The 22,590-nt window shown below is 42.8% G+C and overlaps 1 protein-coding gene across 1 annotated transcript in view; it reads left to right on the top strand.

Moving 5' to 3' along the window:
- CFAP61 (cilia and flagella associated protein 61) overlaps window positions 1–22,590 on the top strand; it is a 124,659-nt gene that overhangs the window by 8,742 nt on the left and 93,327 nt on the right. Inside the window, exons 4-11 of the mRNA XM_066624479.1 lie at window positions 157–233; window positions 1,632–1,699; window positions 3,351–3,477; window positions 7,528–7,660; window positions 12,549–12,708; window positions 16,567–16,620; window positions 18,797–18,858; window positions 20,545–20,637. Of these exons, the coding sequence (XP_066480576.1) occupies window positions 157–233; window positions 1,632–1,699; window positions 3,351–3,477; window positions 7,528–7,660; window positions 12,549–12,708; window positions 16,567–16,620; window positions 18,797–18,858; window positions 20,545–20,637 (774 nt within the window). The remainder of the gene's footprint in view (window positions 1–156; window positions 234–1,631; window positions 1,700–3,350; window positions 3,478–7,527; window positions 7,661–12,548; window positions 12,709–16,566; window positions 16,621–18,796; window positions 18,859–20,544; window positions 20,638–22,590) is intronic.

Genomic DNA, 22,590 nt, shown 5'->3' with positions numbered 1-22,590 from the left:
AATTTCACCCAATGAATTAGACCTGTGGAAATTTTATAGACTATTTTGCTGCAAAGTTTTGTGTACAAGTTCTTACAAGCTCTGTTTTATACTGTAATTTTTCTTCATTGAATGAAGATCTGTTGTGCTGAATTCATTTGTATTATTTCTTCACAGCCTTTAAATACACTCTTTATGCATCTGTTTGTGGCTTCTGAAGAATGTGCAGTTGATAGTTCTCATGAAATAATGAAGTAAGTTTATTTGGTACTGTGGATAGTGAAAACATTGACATCTTTGGTTGTCAAATACACTGGAATTTTAAAAGAGCTTGTGCAGATCCAAGGAGACCCATTGGAGCCAGCAATGCCTTGCCTGGGAAAAGGGAGTACATGAGATTCCCGTGGCTGCTCTGGTCCCACAGGATACAGCAGCAGCCATTTTGCAGCTGCACTGGAGTTTAGGATTGGACTTTATTAGTGTGAAATGTTTTATTGCCATCCTGTGGTACAGCTTGCGGCAGCCTTAATAAATTATATTTAGTGTATGTTCTTTCAGTCCTATGTCTAATGTGCACATTTCAGACTTTAATAGGATTTAAAAACATACCTGACAATGTTACAACTTTTTTGGTAAGCTGTGAAGCAGTTTCGTACAGGATGTGAGAGACATTTTTGGTACAACTATTGATCTCATTATGCGAACTGAACTTGGAATCAGGTAGTCAGCTTCCCCCTACCACATCTTTTGTTTCCCATATATAGGCTTATAGTTTCATATGAAAACAGTAGATTTGGCAGACATGATTAAAGATGGATAATTGGTAAGTCTAGTTGCTTCATCCCCAGATCAGGTTGGCTTTCAGTAAGCCCTCATCTGGCACATTTTGATTTCTTCAGGGACCTATTTCAGTTATCCAAAGGAGAAAAAAGACTATACATCAAATGAATAGGAGATTCAAGAGAGAAACTTACAGCCCAATCATAACGTGCGCTGGAACACATGATTGACCTGTGCTGTGTCCACACATGTAAGGAGGTGGCTATGACGCAACTCAGAGTAAGGGAATATTTATCTCCTTACCCTATGTCATACACGAGCCACCCCTTGGATGTGCACTAGCGATGTCACTGGTGCAGATCCAAGCAGCCTAGTGTAATGCCAGGCTGGTGGGGAAGGGCTTTAAGATACAGCCTACAGTCCCGCAGCCAGCTGCAACCCCTCCCGGGCCCGATCTGTCCAGCATTCCAACCTCCTGTCTCTCCACCTCCAACCAACTCTCCCTATCCAACCCCCCGTGGCCGGCCTCCTTTGGTCAGCACAAACTTAGCCTTTGTCAGTCCAGAACTGGTTTGGGGAGGTTGGCGCTTAGCGTGCTCACAAGGAGGTGTGAATGTGCTTTGTAGCATGTTCACAACACTCCTGGGCCAGTGAAAGATTACCTCTGAGTTGGGCCCTTAATATTTTTTAAAAATGAAAATGCCTTGCTCTTTTACCACATTTTGTTATCTGTAACTTTGAGAGGAAGGTACCGGGAACAATAAAGATGGTGTAGAATTTATTATTTATTTAGAAGCCAAATTAGAAAACAGCCAGTCCCTTCCACCCTCCCCCAAATATCTTATAATGAAAATCTGTTTTGTTTTATTCAGGACTGTTTTTCAGACTGTACCAGAGCTGCATTTTGTACTTCTTTTCATACCAATTCCAAATAATTTAGGTAAGGAAATTGTTTAATGTCATTGCAGTTCTTTAAAATGTTCAGTCAGAGAGGCTGATGAGGCAGTTCTTCTTTAGCTGTAACTCCCCAAGCAGAGGGCATCTGAAGATTAGACTACATGTTAGATAAATTTATTTTTCCCAACAGGTAAAAAAAGGAATGTCATTTATGAGAGCCTGGAAACTTGAGGGAAGAGTGGCTTGAAGCTGCTCTGAACTCCCCAGGAATGGGGGTTGGGATCTGGCATAACTGCTGGGTCCCAGCCCCGCCTCTCACTCCCCACCCACCTGCCCCCAGGGCCACCCACCTCCCCACCTCCTCCCCACTCACCCCAGAGTCTTGCGTCAGCTGAGCTTGGCTGACACAAGACTTGGAGCCTCCGTAGGTGCGAAGGCTTGTGTCAGCCTCCACAGGCTGGTGCACCTCCGCCTGCTGGCCTTGCCAACTTTTGAGGAGGTGCAAACGTGCCTTATGATACTTTGCAACCCTCTTGGGTCGGTGCAAGGGACTTGCGCTGGCCCAAGGGCCAGTCAGGATTGCACCCTTAGATAATTTCAAGCAAAGTGAAGAGGGCAGCACCACAAACCAAAAACATCATAAATCAAAAGCAGAAGGCAAATTTATTTTTAAAAATTAGATAACAGTTTGAATGCAGTTCAAGTGTGCGCATTTCATCAAAGAACTACAAAATACTCCCAAAATGCTAAGCATTAATATAAATTACCTTATTTTAAACAATATGTAGATTACAGAAAACTAGTATTTGTAATCCTCCCAAAATGTTTAACTTGGAAGAGGAGGTAAACAAACAAAAACCATTAATAGCCCAATCCTAACCCGTGCGGGAATAGGCAGGGCAGCTGGCCTGCCCTGTATCCAGCACAGGGCTGGGACTGGCTGCAGCACAAGGGGAATGAACTTCTTTTGTCCTGTGTTGCACCGCAGCTAGCCCTATGGGGCTACTCTGATTTGTGCCAGTAAAATCGCTGATGCAAATCTGAGTGGCCGGGGTTAGGCCTGGCTGGTGATGGGGGTTGGAATCCGGCCTAGTCTGGTCCCATCCCCTCCTCAGGCCGGCCTACCCACCGACCCGTTCACCACCCACCCTCTCCCTGTCCTGAAATGCCTTTATTCCGCCCTCCCCTTTATTCTTAAATATTAAGAATTTTTATTAAATGCCCTTTATCTTATTATTAAATGCCCTTTATCCTCCGCCCTTTATTCCAACCCCCCATGCCAGACACAGAGAAGTGAACATTTGCTGAAGAAGCTATACAGAAAGACTGTTTCCTGAGAAAGAAGCAGTAAACTGAAGAGGCATGGAATAGCATTAAAATAAGATTCAGAAAATAGTCTAGCAAACATTGGGCCACAAGGCTGAAATGGGACAAAGACTGAGAATATCGAGATGCCAAGATCAAATGTCAAAGCTCTCTGAGAGTGTGTTTTTAGGCATACTTCCTCACCGTATGGGTATGGTGGAGACATAAAGTGGGCAAATTGGAACTTGCATTTCCTGAAAATTGTAGCAGCCAAGAGATAAGCCTTATGCCAGAAACCAAAAGCAACATTTATTGCATTATAGTAGCTGTATGGCTGAAGATTTAGTGCCATTTTTGTATTGATTTGAATATAGTTTTGCTGTCCTTAGGTACAGACTTATCATCTGCTTTTGAGCCAGTGAAGATTATGTCACCATCTATAGATATGGACTATTATAATCTGTTTGTATGCCATAGGCACCAGTACTGTCCCCAGCTATATATCCGCATAGCCAGGTAAAGTTCTGTGGCTTTCCATTATCTTTACAACAGCTGAACTCATCTTCCTTCTCCTCATTCATTCCTGGACTCCATTTGATCTGATTCCATCATGCAAACTTTTTCCATACATAATTTTGCTTTTCTAACAGCCCAATCCTATCCAACTTTCCAGTGCTGATGCAGCCGTGCCAATGGCACATGCGCAGAATCCTTTGGAGAAGGGTCTGTCATAGAGGCTTCCTCAAGGTAAAGAAATATTTGTTCCCTTACCTCAGAGCTGCATTGCAGCTGCATCAGTGATGGAAAGTTGGGTAGGACTGGGCCCTAAGTTTGTTTGTTGACTGTTGTTGACTAAAATATTGGTGTGTCTGATATGATACAAAGCATACTGAAAAGCTGCACGAAAAGCAAATGCTTTGCATGTGGGCTACTTCCCTTAAAGCTGAGGTTCTCAAACTGGGGCATCACAACTGTATTCATTAAATGTAATTCGTTAATCATCTGAGATGTTTCAGTTTTCTTAAAAATTTATGAAATGATTGAAGTTCTTGAATTGCATTATGTCATGAAATGCTGGCAATCTAAATGAACCAGGGATAACAAAATGGAAGAAACATGGTTCTTTGTTGACCACTAGAGGTCATCATAAACTTTGTAACATAGACACTATGCTAATATAGAATACTTTTTAAAGGGAAGAAAAAAGTGGTGAAATATTTACGAATGACAATAAATACTTTGTCTACAACAGCATTAATGGTGGTGTCTGGGGGAAAAACACTCTGTAACTTTATTTTTGATTTGTGGATCAACAAGGGCAACCCAATCCTAAGTTTCCCAGCACTGCAGGCTACAGCGGTGCCAAAATGGCCAACACTGGATCCTGCAGGGTGAAGGAAGCTGCCAGAAGTCTCTTCGGGGGAAAGAGACATTTATCCCCCTACTCCGAGCAAGGCCCCAACCCCCATAACGGGGCTACTTGAATCTGCACCATCTAAGTCACTGGTGCAGACTTAAGAACTCTGTGTTGGGCTTCCAAGCCCAACATCAAGCATAGGATCCAGTGGAGGAGGCCTCTGCTTGTCCCACTCCCCTCCCGGGCTGGACCCTCCCCATTCCGCTCTTCTCCCACCCAGAAACATCTCTCCCTTACCCTCCCGCATCCGTCCCCACACCTCTGCATTGCCCGGGCCTTTCTTTTGCTGTGCCTGCAGCCAGGGTCTCCTTCCTGGACTGATGGGGTGGCGCAGGCCTCCCTGCCAGCACTGCTTACTCAGAGGGTGCCACAAACATGCTTTACAGCACTACAACACCCAGAGCTGGCAGTACGAGCATACCACCAATGCTAGAGCCCATAGAATTGTGCTCTTAGTTTGTTTAAGCACAAGCAAATGACATCTATTTGATAAGGTGCGGTTGGGGGTGTTCTTCCACCCCTTTGCTCCTTTTACTTTCATTTTTTTTACCCTGCCTACCTAGAGGTACTTAACTGAGGCAGTGCAAGGCCATCCGTCTCACTAATGACACTGTGCTAGGGATGCGCAGTCCAGGAAATGGCTCTCAAGTTGCTCAAAGATTCCTTGGAAGCAGTGCAGGCACTATCACTATTTGGAAAGGAAGGAAACTCACTTCTGAGCTGCAGTCAGTGTAAATAAGTCTGTTCTTAAATAACAAAGACTTAACTGCAGCAATGGTATGTTACCCCATTACACAGGAATGTCTATGGAGTTGCAACCAAGATGGTACCATGCTAGTTTGAATTTAAGAAAAAAAATCCCTGGTCTTCTCATGTCTTTGATCATGTATTTAACAGCACCTGCTTTTTGTAATCAAAGTGCTTACACTTCTGAATAATGTATGGTGTTTCATTACAACTCTGATGTCTGAGTGTACCTGTGAGTTGTTTGTTCCAAATAACAGTCATTTGTGGTATTCATTTTTTATCCTGTGGTGGGTGCAGATCTTGAAAGAAATTTTGGTAATGAATTGGATAACATATTGAATGTGCTCCTGCATTTAGAAATCCATTCATTCATAGCTGTGTGTGTAAAGTATTTCTTTAAAGCTAGATTGATTTATAAGTACAGCTTGTCTAAGTAGAGATACATTCCTAGGTATCTATGCAAAGGTCCCTTTCCTGACTGAGGGCTTAGTCCTATCCAATTTTCCAGCATTGATGCAGCCGCGGTGTAGCCTCGAGTTAAGGAACAAGTGTTCCCATACCTTGAGGAGGCCTCTGTGACTACTTCCCGAACACAGGAAGCAGTGCAAACCCCATTGGCACAACACAGCAGCACCGGCACTGGAAAATTGGATAGGATTGGGCCCTGAGTCAGTTTTAGGAGTGTAAAGGAAGAATTTTACACCCCTCTATTATTCCTTGTCTGTCTTGGCTTGCTTTCAGCTGAAATGCGGTTGGCTATCATAAAGACTACATCGCCTCTTTTGATAGTTATATATGTTACAGACTTGTTTAACTTAGGGCGCAATCCACAGCGTACCCTTACCCAGTGCACGTCCTTTGTGCCGGCCATTGAGTGTCATGAAAGTACCGTAAAGCACTTTTGTGCCACTCTTGGAGGAGTGAGACTGGTGTACTGATGTGCACCGGCCTCTGGACATCAGCCCAAGCTCTGTTGGGCCAGTGTAAAAGGTAAGCCTACACCAGCCAAGGCAGGCCAGCTCAGAGGTCTGGTGGGGGCCTCTTAGGCATTCTTAAGCCCTTCTGTCCTGCATGTGGTGGGGGGGGGGTTCTAAAGAAAAATATTGACTAGTCATTGTGGGAAATAGTGATCTATACATGCTCATAGAAACTCAGTTTTGCATTGCTTGTGTGTTACAGAGCTGGCCTCCTCTGTTTTGCCAGCTGTGAGTGTATATTGTGTATCTTTTGCTGAATTTTTGCCTTTCCATGGACAGCTTTATTGGTCTGCATTTCTGAGCCCTACTGTTTGTTGCATGCTTTTATGTTTGTTTTTTAAATGAAAAACTTGGAAAGCCACCTTGGGTCATTTCCTTGGCAAGGGAAAGGTGGGATATAAATTTTTAAAATAAAAAACTTAACAGAAGCCTGGAAGTCAGAGCTGTGGTTGCACTTTTTTGATGATCACTGTCTGCTTAGAGGAGACTGGCATGAATTCATGCCAGTTACCAAAGAAAGCTACATAGAGTGGCTGTGATGAACTGTTAGGCTGGGGAGGGTAGCAGCGTGCCCCTTCCAGCCTAACTTGTGACAATTTCATCTGTTGGATGCAGGGAGCAGTTTTTGACTGTTTTACAGGCTACCTCCTCCAGTAAGTCACTGCCCCTGAAGGGACAAATGGTTCCTGAGCTTTAACCTATGCCAAGCACAAGAGATGGAAGGAACAAATGAATTGCACATGTATTGATTGCTTTTCAGATCAATCATTAGGTCATTTTTAATATCTCAAGGTCAGCTTTTTAGTCCCCTATCCTAATTTAAGGTACTTCAGACACCAAACACATTCTTTTAGGAAGAATTCAATGGGAATTGAGAATTACTCTGTCCCTCATATCTTTTTGGCATGGGCTCAAAACATACCTGTTTCATCTGGCATTTGGTCGCTGTGTATATATTTGCCCTCTCCACCTGTGAAATACTGCTGTGACTTGACTGCTTCTCTGAACTTATTTGTTCCCCCAATGGCTCAGCAATATGTGTTAGATCTTGCTTTGTTTTCGTTTCACTGTTTAATGTTGAAATAAATGTTTTAAATTGCTTCTTACCTGTTATGATACTTTGGCTGCAATCCTAACCACACTTTCCTGAGAGTAAGCCCCATTGAACAAAATAGGACTTACTTCTGAGTAGACCTGGTTAGGCTTGTGCTTTTTGTCTTTTATTACGGAGCATTGTAAGCCTCCTTGGGTATTTGCTTCAGCATAGGAAAGGGGGGATATAAACTTCTCAAATAAATAAATTTTGTGGGTATATTAAGGATGCCTCTGGTTTATTAGCTTATCTACATTCTGTAAAAGAAAAGTTGCAATGATTACTTTCTTTTCAGGCCTAGTTAAGTCTTTAAAAGATAATCTTGTTTGTAGGGTTGAAGACCACGATGATCTCACCCCTATCTTTGTGTGCCAAAATGATACTCTGAGAGAAACCTATGGAGACTACTTTCTTGCTGAACTGATAGAAGCACAAGATGAAGAGAATATTGCTGTAGTTTGTGAGGTGAGCCTTTTGACATTTTGTAAGAATAAATAACACATTGCAGTATGTTGTTACAAGAAAACCACTGCTGTACTGCTTTTTGATTGTCAGTTTATCTCCTTTTAGAAAAGAGGTCTGGATTGATTCTAGGCACTTCAGAAAGTACTGTTACAACTGGCTGACCATCCTTTTGTTAGACAGGTAGCTTGCTAATAGCTCAGAATGAGGTGGTATCTCCCTTAGGGAGTTGTTTGTTAGATGATCCCTTGAGAAGGCGACATATGCACATATGAAGAAGGCTGAAGTAAAGGTGTATGTAAGTGGAAAAATGGTAGTTTTGAGTGAGATGAGAAGCCCTGTTCAGACAAAAATGTACCCATGTTCAAATGAGCACACGAGGGAGCAGTAGGATTGGAGCAGATAGCCAATATGGCTATGAAATCTACTAGTATTAAAAAAAACAACGCTCAGAACATCCACCCAGTCTGTTTGCATGTGTTTGAAAATATTACAGCGCAATTCTTATTTGCACTGGAACAGGCAGGCTGGCAGGCCTGCGCTGTATCTAGTGCAAGTTTGGGACTGGCTGAGGCTCAGCTGAAGGCAAGGGGAAGAAATTCCCCTTATCCCAGGGAGAGCCGCAGTGGCTCCAATGGGTCTACTGCTTGGGTCTGTGCCGCTTCATCAGGTGGCACAGATCCAAGAACGGAGCAGCCTGGAGCCACTTTGCGCCACCCAGGAACAGTGCTAGGATCCTGCATAACTGCCAGGTCCTGGCCCCGCCTCCCCCTGCCTGCCTGCCCACCCGCCCGCCCATGGTCCCACCTGCTGCCCACCTTCCCCCGCCCCGAAATGCCTCTTCCCCAGGCCCCCCAGGCCCCCGTGCTGGCCGAGCTCAGCTGGCACAGACTCACCTGCTGCCGCCACCATGGAGACTAGACACCTCCACGCGCCAGCACAGCTGGAGGAGGAGCAAACATGCTTTATGGCACATTACGACCCTCCCAGGTTGGCACAAGGGACTTGTGCGGGCCAAAAGCATCTTTAGGATTGCACTCTTAAGGCCCAATCCTTTCCAACTTTCCAGCAGTGATGCTGCTGTACCAATGGCATATGCTGCATCCTGTTGTGGGAAGGCAGTCACAGAGGCCTTCTCAAGATAAGAGAATGTGTGTTCCCTTATCTCAGGGCTGCATTGCTGCTGCATTGGTGTCAGCAAGTTGGAAAGGATTGGGTCTAAGTCTGTTAATGTGGTAGATCAGTACTAACTATAAATCATGTCTTGATTTTTTACAGTAGGAAAATAACTACATGTTGGACTTCAATCTTTTGTATAGATAGTCACAAACTCATTCTTCATAAATAAGGGAGATATCCAAGGCATCCTTCTCCAAATGGAAGGGGTTCTCGTATGAGTGTTCTTTTCTGTTAAGAGAAAATGTTTGTGACCACAAAGTGCCACAGCTTGAAAGATTAGAACCCAGTCCTGTGTGTTCAAGTCTTTTGATAAGTAGGCAGCAATCTAGTTAAAAGTCTATGGAAACATTTACCAGTCCCAAGAGTTTAAAGACACTGCTACAGAGCATTCAGAAAAAATGTTGTATTTAAATGACATCATTATACTTTGAAATTGAGTTGTAAACAATGAATCATTTTGTGCAATACAACATTTTTTAAAGCATGTTTTATAAATATTGCATTCCTACCTGACAATTAGCCACACCATCCCACCAAATGCATTTCAGACCCTCATCATTTCATCAGCACTGCTCTCGATTGGGAAAGCTCTGCCATGTGGACCAAGATAGATGTCAGTGTGTCCTGCAAAGCATGAAGCTGGCAACTTTTTTGCACATATGGCAGATGGATTGTTTAATCAGCCTGTGCTGAGTCTTGGGCCTAAAATTACATAGGAGCCAGGCAACTGCAGTGCTCCAGCTTTGTTCAGCTAAGCAAACAATCAGGGGGGGGGGGAAATCCTATATGTATTTTTATTTTTATTGAAATGTTGATGCCATTATTAGACAGCTGTGTCAACTCAGTTCTTTACAGCAAGATCATGCTGTAAAGCATGTTCTTTGCTTAAGACCATGAGGAAAACGTTAATTACTTGGAAGGCTATTTTTGCCTATGACCACTAGTACTACTGCTGCTGCTGCTGCTTGTCAGTATAGTTCATGTAATGCTAAACAACAAGGCAAGTTCTTTCTGCTGCTATGACTTTTATGTGTCTTAAATTATTGTGATGCCTAAAGAGATCTGAAAGTAACAGCCCAATCCTGCTGGGCTCTTAAAACGGCAGAGCAAGCATCCCTCCTGCGTTAACTGGCTTATGGAAGTCATAAAAAGCATTCTGGTACTGTGCAGAGTTGCATAGTGCCAGAGAGTTGGTTGGAAGGACAAAGCCCCATGCACAGGAGAATCATTGTAGACGAGCCTCCCCAGGTAGGACAACAGAGGAGGCGGGATAGGGTGGGAGCAGGTTTGAATGGTGAGGCGGGGGCCGAGGGGCCTGCCACAGGAGCAGATCTGGGAAGTGGACAGATCTGGTGGCAGTGGCAGCCACTGAATCCAAAACCCCTTCCCAGACCCGATATGGTGGCCTGTGTCCATGCGGACCTGTGCCACAGGTTTTGCTAGGGCAGGTCTGTAGACCACTCTGCAGTATGGTGGCTTACCCTGAGGAGACTTCTGTGACCCCCGCCCCACAGGAAACAGTGCAAGCAATTTTGGCATGGCTGTGTCTTGGGGGGGGGGGGGAGGATAGAATTGGGCTGTAAATCACATAGATGTCAGTTGGTGTAATCCTATGCAAGCTTACCAGGTGGTAACATTTAAATAAACATGCTTAATATTGCATTGTGTTTGTTTTGTTCTTGTTTTTCTTTGTAAAGGGAAGTATTTTTCTTCAACATTTGTTTAGCAGTTGTTATGTGGAATATATAGATGATATTAAAATGGATTCACCCTATGGATCATAGGAATAATATCACAAAGAAATCAAAACTCTTAAATGTACTAATTTTATATTCTAAATTTATGGGCCCATGCCAGTTTCTGCCAGCAGAATATTATTATTGATATTTTACTGCTGCTTTATTTTGTCATTATTAAGTTTTATGTGGTAAACTTTAGAAAAATTTAGTATAAACTTCAGTAATAAAAACCCATAGATATGATTTATTTTGCACTGTTAATCTATATATGATGCTTTACAAAAGTCTTCTTATATTCTTATAGAAGACTAAAACAGCAAAAATAACAGTCTTCTGCTCCAAAGAGCTTACAGTTTGAATTTTGGCAGTGGGGAAATAGCAGACTATAGATGAAGGAATGAAAGGCAACAAACAGAAAGAGGAAAAGGTTATTTATGGATTAGAGATTTATCATTATTTTGTGTAAAAGTGTCTTCATGTTCCCAGAAGGGAGGGAATTTTGGCACATAAGTGCAGAAGCTTCCATGAAGAAGAATCTTTATAGCAGCAGTCACATAGTGCCTTTTATTAGAATCATTTGAAAGTCACAAATGAGTGAGGAAGCATTCAGATTTCGCGGAACTCTTCATAAGGCTGGATGTTAGAAGAATGGGGTTTGTGAAAGGAATAAAAGTGTTCTTGGGAAAGATCTTGGAAGCACATCTGCAATACGTGACAACCTTAATGTCGCAATTCAGACATTCTCTGCACACCAAGTTAAAAAGCTTTCAAGTTGCACCAGAAATAATCTAGGTTCCGAAACTGGGCATCACAACATTTTTCTGAGGGCATTGCAAGACCCGTGCTGGCTGAGCCGCTTGGCAGCGTGAGTGCAACACAATGTGCTTGAGCATTGCATAGAGAGGTCCAGAGCAGCAAGCTGGACTCTTTACAGATCTTGAGAAGGCCCACCCATGCTTCCTGCAGTTTTGCGCTACTTTGGGGTCTTTTCTGGTGGCACGACTTGGAAATGAGTGTCGCTGACATCATTACATCAGTGTGTTGTGCATCATTGGCACTCACTTCTGGGTCCAGAGCTTGAAGAGGGTATCATGGGCTGGTTGAGTTCTGAAACCACTACTCTAGGATGCTTCCATGCATTAGCCCTACTGAAATGGACGGAAACTGTGCAAGAGCACAACCAAAGATCATATTTAATTTTATGCAAACAAAGTAGGTTGATCTTTTGCATATTCACAGCATATTTAAAACATGCTGTCAAGAACAAAACAAATCCACTTGTGGGGAAGGTAATAAGCGAACTAGTTGCAAATATAGCCTTCTAGCTAAAAGCCATAGTTGAATCACTTGCAGTCCTATCACTTACAGCCTCTTATTATATCTTTAGACAACTCCAGTATTTTGAGCGTCATTCAGAGCTGTGTTTGACAGCAGACATGTGATTGTTTTATAGGTGACAGGCTTGTAATGGGGGCCTTTTTATCTCTGCTTGTAGAGGATTTCTAGTTTCAAATGATAAGTAAATCTTTTTGTTTGAAGGAAATGACATTATCTTTCTTTTCTGAGCGAGCATCTTGCCTGTTTGATTGAAAATGTTTGTTAGAAAATGATGCACTGCTTATATTAACAGAAACACCCACATACCAGTTAGTCAGGGTAAAACAACTCAAATGGTTACATATGCTTTAGTACAGTTGTTTTTATAGGTCTGGGGAAAACTTATTAGGGGTTCCTCAAACAATAAGATGAGGGAACAAACTTTCTTAGAAGTTGGTTTACTTATTACTGCTGATATTCTGCAGCTTGTTTCAAGTTGCACATTCTGTTCATTTCGAGTAATGGGAGGATAAACAGGTCTGAGCAGTAGCCCGCACATACTGAATGTGTGATATATGCCACAAGATCTTTCACATTTGAGATTCTGTGATATTTTTAAGAGAGGGATTGACATTGTTTTTATTTTGATGTTTCAGGATGAAGGCAAGGCAGTTGGCTTCATGAGTTTATGCTCTAGAGTGAATATACAGTTGCTTCATGATTGCTTTGACCTGGGACCCTTCCATGGGTTCTGTAAACCTCACCCAGATGACATTCTGAAGCCAATGCAACTGTTAATTGACACAACTGACACAGGTAAAAATGATCTGGTACTTTTCCATCAAAACCTAGATGTTATATAGAAGCTACTGCTAACCAGTTCCATACAGGATGGTTTGATATTATGAATTTTTTTTAATTATTATTTTAAAACATGTATATCTTCCCTTTTCTATTAGCAACAGGGAAGCTTAAAGTATCTTATAAGATTTACAAAAAGAACTCAGTAAGAAGCCCAGTCATATCCCCGACAAGGTTGTCAGGTTCAATGGTGTGACTGCTGTCTCCTGCGGCCCCATGGAGGCCGCCTCTGGGGACTTTCATCCTCTTCTCAGAGGGAAAGCTCCAAGCCCCGCGTTGGGGCTACCTGAGTCTGTGTCAGCTCTTTTGCTGGCAGAGACTGGAGAACCTCCGTGTCAGGCTTTGCAACCTGACACAGAGGCTATGATGCGATGGAGAAGGGCATCACTGGTCTCACCCCCTCTCCTGGGCCGGTCACTCCCCCTGCCCCAGAACACCTCCCCCCACCCCAAAAATCTGTACCGCCACCTGTTGGTGCAACGTATCCCCAGATGCTCCCATGGCACCTCCACTTGGCACTGAGGCCCAGCGCTGACAGCCCCTCCTCCCTGGGTGCCGCAGATGTGCCATATGGCACATTTGTGATATTCAGTGCCTGCACTGAGCTGCAGCGCTGGTGCTATCGCCCATTAGAATTGGGTCTTGAAACAAATCAAATCCAGAACAGAAAAAGAACAAACAGGACAAAGTCAACCCAGAAAAAAGCATCAACAAAATTAATAAATGAGTGTGCATGTGTATTAGAAACATAATATGAGGGTGAGCATCTATGCTGGTACCTCATTCCATATAGTAAATGAGTGTAGTGCAGGAAAGTTTTAGTGCATTCTTCTCCCTGATTTTCTGGGTTACTACATGCAGGATGGTTCTTTTGGATGAAGAATGATTCAAAAATACAACTTCCCCCACTTGTAGTCTGAAGTGAAACAGTCCAGAATTCTAGTACTTGAGCTTACTATCTCGCTCTGCATTGTTTGTAGACTTGGTCTCTTGAGGGAAGAGACCAACTTACGAAGGTTTTCCCACTTGATACACTCGTAATCTCTGTTAGTAATCTGTGACATATGATCTTGTGTGAGGTAGTATTCCCCTGAGTTAATGAGTTTCATCATGACTAGAGTACTCTTTTAAGGAAAAGAGTGCCAGCGGTGTCCATGGGCATCCTCTGGCTGCTGGTATGTGAATCTGGCCACTCACTGCTTGCTGCAGCAGCCAGGCCACACTGAATGGTGTACCATGTTATGCAACAGCTATAAGGGGCCTTATAACACTGCTAGAACACTTACTCCAGTGGCATAAGGCCTTAATAGGATTGGGCTTTAAGGCAAATTCTCCAATTATAAGCTTGAGAGAGCTCTTTTTTCTCAGTTTATTCCAGCACATTGAAGTGTAAACCTTGTTAAACTCATACTTGAAAATACTGATATGTGTGAGCCTGGGATAAGTGTACTTAGTTTCAAGAATTCCAATCAAGCTCTACAAACATAGGTTTTTGTATGTCCATGACTACCATTACTTGATTTTTGTGGTTGTATAGTTGTGCATAGTTTCTGCATAGTTGTGCATAGTTTGTAAGAATGAGGTTGATAATGATGTAGTTTTCTGAGAGCCCAATCCTATGCATGTCTACTCAAAAGTAAATCTCATTATAGTCAATGGGGTTTGCTCTCAGGAAAGTGTGGATAGAATTGTAGCCTGAGTCTTCAAGTTAACTCATATAAAACCTGAACCAACAGGAATGTGACTGTTGTATTTAATGATTTGACAGGTGATGTCAAAATTGCTTATATAAAGTCATAAATTGCTTTTACAAATAATATTGTACTTATGGAGAATCCTTAAAAGAGTTTTCAAATTTGAGTAGCTTGCTTTAACTTGTTTAATAGTAATTGTTTTTTCTTCAAAGGAAGGAGTTGGAGTTGGTGCAACTCCATCTGCTGTCCAGAAGGGGTCAAGCTATGGCCCAGTGACTCTGACCTTTCTACCTGTTCTCTCTGTGATCCTTGTGCGGTGTGGCCCAAACCCTTTATCCTTCTCTTCTCCTCTGAGCACTTCCTCTTGTTCTCTGACCACCGACCTGTTAAGATGGGGCACATCAGGGCTCTGATGCCCAGGCCATCTTGAACGCAAGGCATGCAGGGCGAGGCAGCTCTAGGCCTTGCTATCTCTAAGTAATAGCTGAACCTCTGATCCTAATCAGATGCTATAAGTAAATAAATGTAATCAATGGAACTGTAAGTAAATAACTTTTTTTTTTTTTTGCAACTTTAACAAGCCATTGCCTCTTTGTCTTTTTTATTGATTAGCAGTCAGCCAGGTGAGGGAGGTTCCCTGGGGTGATACTCAAAAGGGGGGGGGGGTTTGCTGCTTAAGCTGCTTCCCTCCAAAGAGGAAACTATTTTTAATTTCCTCCAACACAAAATGCAATATTAAACTTCATGAAATCCATTTCAAAGTAATGTTGATGTACCACTTACATTTCATAATAATTATAGTAATTTGTTTGTTGCTCTATATGCAATTTGAAATTAGTAGTTAGAGTAGGAATCATTTGCAGTTTATCATAGCCTTCTCAACGAACTGGCTTTTTGATCCCACTGATTTTTTTCCTTGCCTTGCACAATATTAAATCAGCTGGCACAGAAATCTCCTCAGATTATGTTGGCTCTCTTTTTAATAATAGATAAAATACAATTTATGTTCCTCTACTGTTCCTGTGAGTGTTAATGTATCTATAAACTCTAGTAATAAAACGACATTTAAATGGGTCATGATGGATTAGAAACAGCAAGTTTATGTGATCACCTGAAACTTCTATTAACTCTGCTGTATTAAACAAAAAGTCTTTCCAATTTTGCAGCAAGTTACAGAAATTTAAGTCCTAACTTGTTTATTGTGTCACTAGCTGCCGAAGTAACGCATTGACCTGTAAAGTGGGTTATTTTGAATACCTATTAATTACTGTGGTATCAGTCAAGGCTGCTACTTGGGAAATATGAATGAGCAAAGATTCCATAATAGTACTACCATTGCATAGAATTGGTGTAGTGCAGAGGTTGAGCAACTGAGTTGTGAATCGGGTCATTTCTAGTTCAAATTACACTTCCAGCATGAACTACAAGGTGCTCTTAGGCTGCAATCCTATACTTGGCACCTGCGGGGATTCCATTCCCAGAACCCCCAGGGATGCTAAAAACCACAGATAATGAAATACTGCCTGACCTGTTTTCTTAGGTGTGGGGAGGCTGCACTTGACATCTCTGTGCCTCAGAATGCCTGCCTTCTGACAGGCACTTCCAGTTTTCATGAAAACCGGAGGTGCTTGACATAAGGTTCCAGCAGGCATTCTGAGGTGCTGGAAGCCATGTGTGGCCTCCCCGCACCACAGAAGACCTCCTAGAGAGAACCCCTGGTCACATCTGGGAGGTCCTCTGAGGTCCTTCAGTGCTGGCTTGTGAACTACAGTAAGTCAAATCCACTGACCGCAAACCCATGAATGACAAGGACCTACTGTACATACTTCTTTGGGAGCAAGCCCTACTGAACTTAATGGAACAGACTTTTGAGTATGCATGCATAGGATTGCTAGTCATTCTCTCTCAGCCTCAGAAGCAATATGGGGATAATATTTTCCTTAAAGTGTTGTTGTAAGAACTATAGCAAGATAATATACGTGTAGTATTTTGCATGCTCAAAAAGCACAAGACAAATGCTTATCATTATTATTACACATGTTGGCTCTCACAGTAGGACAAGAAACGAAATTACACAGTGTGAGTAATGGTAACCCATGGGGCTTTCTTTTTTTTAAAGGAGTACCTGCTTTGGAAGAGGACAATTTAAACTGTAGAAGTGACAAAGATATAGGTGGGCACTTCATCTTTTTCTCATTTTCCTTTTCTCCCTTTTCCCAAACAGCAGCCATTGTAGGCAGTCTTAAAGCTCCCCTCCTTCCCCTGTCATTGGGCTCACCTGTAGGAATGCAATCCAGTGCTATTTACCAAAAATAATTAAAGCCTGGCACATGTAATGTCATGTACGGGTTGCCCTAGGAAAGAGGTTTGGGAAGAGAATTGGGGAGACTAACAGCCCAAACCTATTCAACAATGGCGCAGCAGGGCCGCTGGACCCACGCTATAACAAGCATTGAACTGAGACAGGCTGGAGGTCTCCTTGGGGTAAGGGAACATTTGCTCAATGGATTATGTGCCAGCTGTTTAGGTGGCACAGAACCAAGTAGCCCTGTGTAACGCTGGCAGGCCCAATATGGGGGTTAGAATGTGCTCCACCATCCCCACCCCCCTCTCAGGGCCAAATCACCTCCGTTCTGTCCTCCCCCACTCAGAAATACCCCACCTTGCCTCAGGAATGCCTTCCTGTCACCCTCCCCAGTACCCTCCCCTGCCCAGTGCAAACCTTATCTGCCCCAGTGGCTGTTGGGTGGGATGCAGGGTCCCTTGGGACGGCACAACCCTTTCTGCAGGCACAACGTACCTGCTGAGTGCCAAAAAAGCACTTTATGGTGTTTTTACAACACTCAGTGCCAGCGGAGCCTGTCAATAGGATTGGGCTCTAAGAGATCATACATATTGATGGGTATTGTGCCTCAGCAACAGTAATGTTTGGTAGGTGAGAAAGGGGCCTCAGCATCCTAACTATGTTAGGGTGGACCTATCGACGGTTTCTCTTTTGAACTCATGTAGATTATATTATTACAGTACTTGTTTGTTACATTTGTATCAATGTCTTCCACTAAAGACCTCTGATTAAAAATTGGCAGTTTATAATCAGAACAACAGTGTGAGGAAAGAACAGTTGAGAAAGATTTCATTCTTAAGGTCATCCAGAGAGCCTCACAGCTTACTTTTCAGCCAGGTTACAGAGAGCTAGTTATTTAGGAAGACCTAGAGCAACAGCAACTTTTTAAACTTTTTTTTAACCTTAGGTTTTAGAACTGTGGGACCCACTTTTTGGTGGTTCGTGAAACTAACAGGACAGATTAGGCTATGTGCATCAAGGCGTAAACAAGCTGCTCCTTGGGGGGAGCACTGCTGCCCGATCATCGTTAAGCCACACCCCTTGGCATTTATAAATCGGGCAGCAGCCTCTAGGCCTCTAAAAAGTTTGAGAACACTGCTTTAGGAAATTGGCTTGTATTTTAAGTTGTTGACTCAGTATCTACTGGGGATCCCATTAATAAAAGGCCGTTATTGCTATGCCTTAAATTAGGGGTTTGAAACCCACTACCAGTTTGTGCCTTATTTCAGTGTAGATGTGCCTGAGAATTAATATTCAAGCGAAGTCAAATCCAAAAATATTCAGCAGTGATTTGAAAATGCATACAAAGAATGCATATGGATCCCGAAGGCAAAGCTCAAAAGGCTGGGATGTTTTACTAATCCTTCTTTTGGTCTTTTAAGTAAGCATATTTTGTATTCTGGGATCATTATTTGGGGCTAGCCAGGCTGTCTGAACTGTGATAAATATACGGTGGGGGGGGGGCCTGAATCTGTGAATTCACTTATCTATGGATCAGGTTCATGTAGACCCCCTGCGCATGCGCCCCTCTGGAGCTGAGGGGAACTTTGCTCCCCTTGCCTCTGGAAGGTCATCTGAGTCCAGCAGAGGCTACTCACATCCACGGCCTCTGCCATGCTTAGACTGAACCTTAGAGTGAAAAACATGTGACTTTCGGTTTTCCTGAAAAACTGGAAGTCACGTGTTTTTCACTCTAAGGCTCAGTCTAAGCCTGGCAGAGGCCGTGGATGTGAGTAGCCTCTGCTGGGCTCAGATGACCCTCTGGAAGTAAGGGGAGCAGAGTTCCCCCACCAACTCCGGAGGGTGGGGAGGAGGTGTTTGCCTTTATCTGCAGTTTCACTTAACCATGGGAGGTTCCGGAATGCAACCTGTGTAGAAGGCAGAATAAAAACTCATTATACTTGAGGTAAGCTGCTAAATATTGCTAGATTTTTTTCTTATTGGTGCCATTTTGCTTGATATCTTCTTTGTTGTTTTTTTTGCCTTTCCCCCTGTTCTGTTGAAGAATGCAGCAGCCAAATAAGTCAAAAAGCAGAAGCTTCTGATGCCCAAGTTACAAAATCCCAGGTAATACTGAATAGAATTCACCAGACTGGAAAGAAACTATCCTAACTGATGAACAACTTGTAGCATAACAATTGTTCACAAATTGATGATGGAAAAACATACATTTAAGAAAAATTTAAGAAAATATGTTTAACAAACATACATTATATATACATATAGACAAAATATACATTTTTTCACAGGAACATGCAAAGAACTGAAAACAATCCAGCCACATATAAGCGGCAATTTAAATCTTACTGATTTTTAGGGAGAGGTTGTTTAGAGCTATCCCTTACTCTCTCCTGGATATAAATAAGATCTAATAGTAGTTTGATTGATTTGTGTTTTGCCAGTGTCACCTCCATGTCACAGGGAATTTTTCTGTTAAAATGGAGTTTTCAATGCTAGTTGGGAGTCAAGCAGTTGTTGAGAGTCCCTGGCAAGCTGACAGAACCAACCAATTGCCTCTGTTTAGAAACTGTCCCCAGGCTGACAGATAACATGCTTCCAACTCTGTTCTTCTCATCAGCTGCAAAAGGACGTCTAGTCCTCACTGTAACCACCTAAGGCGCCATCCAAACCCACTTTCCAGCACCAACATAAGGGCAATGCAGCTTCAAGGTAAGGGAACAAACATTCCCTAACTTTGAGGAGGCCTCCATGAGTGCCACCCAACTGCAGGAGCAGCACACGTCCCATTGGCACAGCTATGCCAGCAAAGTTGGTTAGGTTTTGGGCCCTAATGTTTTAACTGCCAAAGTATCCTGCCTATCCTACCTCTAATCTGCCTCTTTCTTTTTAATAGTTTACCAATATATATTGTAATGAATAACAGCTAGCATGGACTGTTAAGTTACATAACAAGTGCAGTTAGACTTGTTTATGCAAAGCATAAAGCATTTTGTTCCCCTTGATTACTGCATTCCACTTGTGTCTCATCCCACCAGATTTCAGTAATGCTTATTAGATGCATTCTACATCCATGTCCTCTAACAACAGTTTCAGTTCATCTTGTCTATTCCCCTTTCCTTGTTTGTTGGTAGAGCAGGGATCAGCATCCTTTTTGCTTAAAGGGGCTGGACATCATGGCTGGACTGTTGGTGATGTCATCTCACCTCCTAAGCAGAGCTTTGTACAGGCTGGACTTCAGCTGGCAGGCTGGAGGTTGTGGACCTCTGGTGTAGAGACCTCTGAAGCCATTAGTAGAACCTCCACTCTGCTTTTCCATTTTGTCTTTGCATCTATGTTTCCATCACTGCAGTCCTGGTAGCCTCTATATCACCCATGTTCCCTTTTCCAGACTTCTGTGTTGTGTCAAACATCTTCATCATCTCCCAAGTAAATATGTCCTTTTGTGACGCAGCCAAAGACGAAGATTTGAAGAACACACACATACGCACTTTACCATGTGGATGGACCATATAGGTTCCTGGAATCATGTGACTCATTTGTCAGTCTGAGATTAAGATAAATGCATGTTTTTCATTAAAGCTTGTGTTAGCGTTAGCTATGTTGAACTAATTTGTTTTTGTCTCTGATCCTAGCTTTCTGCAGCATGCATCATATCGATCTGTATTTGCATTGATGTGAAGAAACCACATACAAAACCTGTTACAAAGGCATACAGGTGTTTGTATAAATTGTATATTTCTATAAATTGTGTTTACCAGAATACTTCATATTGTTTTATTTGTACTTCTATAGGGAGGCAGCAAAAGTAGAAGCTTCATTTCCAAAAAATCAACTGCTAGCTCAGTAATGCCTTTGGCAGGAAGTGCTGTTTGGAAAATATCACAGGTAATGAAATTAATGTTTTACAGGTTTAGTGACTTTTAATCTTGACATTTTATAACTGACCTTGCTAATGAACTTTTATATTGAAGCTATCGCTGGTTAAGAATAGAGTACTTGGACGAGATTCTTCAGCCTTGTTGGAAAACAAAATTTTAGGGAATTGGGGTCTGAGCAGAACCATTTACATTCCACTGGATTTCAAATGTATCCATTGCCACTGACAGTGTCATGCATTGTATTATTAATTTCTGATTAGAGTGATGTAAAATAGCCATATATTGTAATGATACTTTAGTAAAACTTATTAGAATGTTTGGAACCAAAAAACTGAAAATTACAGCCCAACTTCCCTCATCCTTGACTGACTCTTTAACTGGAGTGAGGTAGCCATCTTCCATAATTGTTCCATGTTGATGGATGTAACTGATCCAGATCCAGCTCTGAATGGTCTAATACAGGGGTCTTCAAACCCCGGCCCAGGGGCCAGATGCGGCCACGGCAAGCCTCTATCCAGCCAGTGGCCAGCCTCTTGTCTCCTGAAAGCCTCTGGCCCACTGGGCCAAACATGACTGGAACTATGCTCTGGTTGCATCTGGAGGGTGTTCAAGGGCCAGAGAGGTTGAATGAATGAGCCCATTCATTCATTTATTCACTAATCTAAGTTCCATCTCTAATTTATTTAAATAAATTTTATATTTAAATTTTTTTTTCCAACCCTCAACATCATGCCAGATATTTGATGCGGCCCTCTGGCCAAAAAGTTTGGAGACCCTTGGTCTAATACAATTAGCACATACAAAACTGTTCTCAAGCAACATCTAACTCACAAATTTAACTGGGCCAAACAGGCTTCATTGGGGGCACAATTCACAGCCCAATCCTACCTAACTCCCTGCCCGGTGATGCAGCGGTGCTGGAGCAGCCTCCACTGCATCCTGTGGAGGAGTTTTGGCTGCTGGAGGTCTCCTTGGGGTAAGGCCTAGTAACTGCTATGGGTCAACATGGATCTGTGCCAGCGATATCTGTGTGGCTGAATCAGGCCTGGAAAGTGGGTTTGGATTTGGTGAGCTGCTGAATCCACTCCCTTCCAGGCTGAATCTGCCCATCCCCTACCCCATCTCTTCCAGCTCCATTGTCACAATCTTTGGCAGTGACACTGGAGGCAAGTCCCCCAGCTCACCTACTTTTCCTTCTTGCCTACTGCCTCTGGGGTCTTTGTTCTGCTGCCCTATTTTCTATTAGAGCAGCAAGGTGAAAGAAGAAAATTGGAAAAAGCACCACCCAGCTTCGAAAGAAGGAAGCATTTTCCTTTTTGGAGGTGGGGCTTCTCCTAACTTCTCTACTCCATTGCTCTATTTGAAATCAGCATGGCAGAGCAGAAACCACAGAAGGGATCAGCAGAGGCAGGATGAGGTAACTCTGGAGATGGCAGAGGGGGCACCTTGCTTCACACATGGGTCAATGCGGTTGATCCTTATAACTGAAAAAGCAAATATTTTTCTATACGTTCTTGAAGTAAATGTTTTTTTCATTCTTATGTCTGTCACCTTCTCACAGTACTAATCTGATTTTTTTCAGCATAATATATAGGCGTGCCCCTATATCCATGAGGGATTCATTCCAGGGACCCCCCACAGACACAAAAACTGCAGATATGGGGGACACCTGAATTTATAGTGCCCCCAATGCACCCATTACCATTGTTTAAAAGCTTACCAGCATTTTGTGCTTTAACAGATCTCTGTAAGCATTCAAACTTATAGCACAACATGAGCAGGCTGCTGGCAGCCTGAATGCTTGAAGAGAATAGATTGAACAGGAAGTGGAAGTTAACTGCTTCCTGTTACCCTTTGCTCTATTCTTTTCAAACATTCAGGTTGCCTGCAGCCTGCTCACATCACATCACATCACACTCGAATGCTTATAGCAACCTTTTAAAGCAATAAAAACTTGCCG

The sequence above is a fragment of the Tiliqua scincoides genome, chromosome 4 (assembly GCF_035046505.1).
Source record: "Tiliqua scincoides isolate rTilSci1 chromosome 4, rTilSci1.hap2, whole genome shotgun sequence".
Classification (NCBI taxonomy): domain Eukaryota; kingdom Metazoa; phylum Chordata; class Lepidosauria; order Squamata; family Scincidae; genus Tiliqua; species Tiliqua scincoides.
This window is presented reverse-complemented; position numbering and strand designations above follow the sequence as displayed.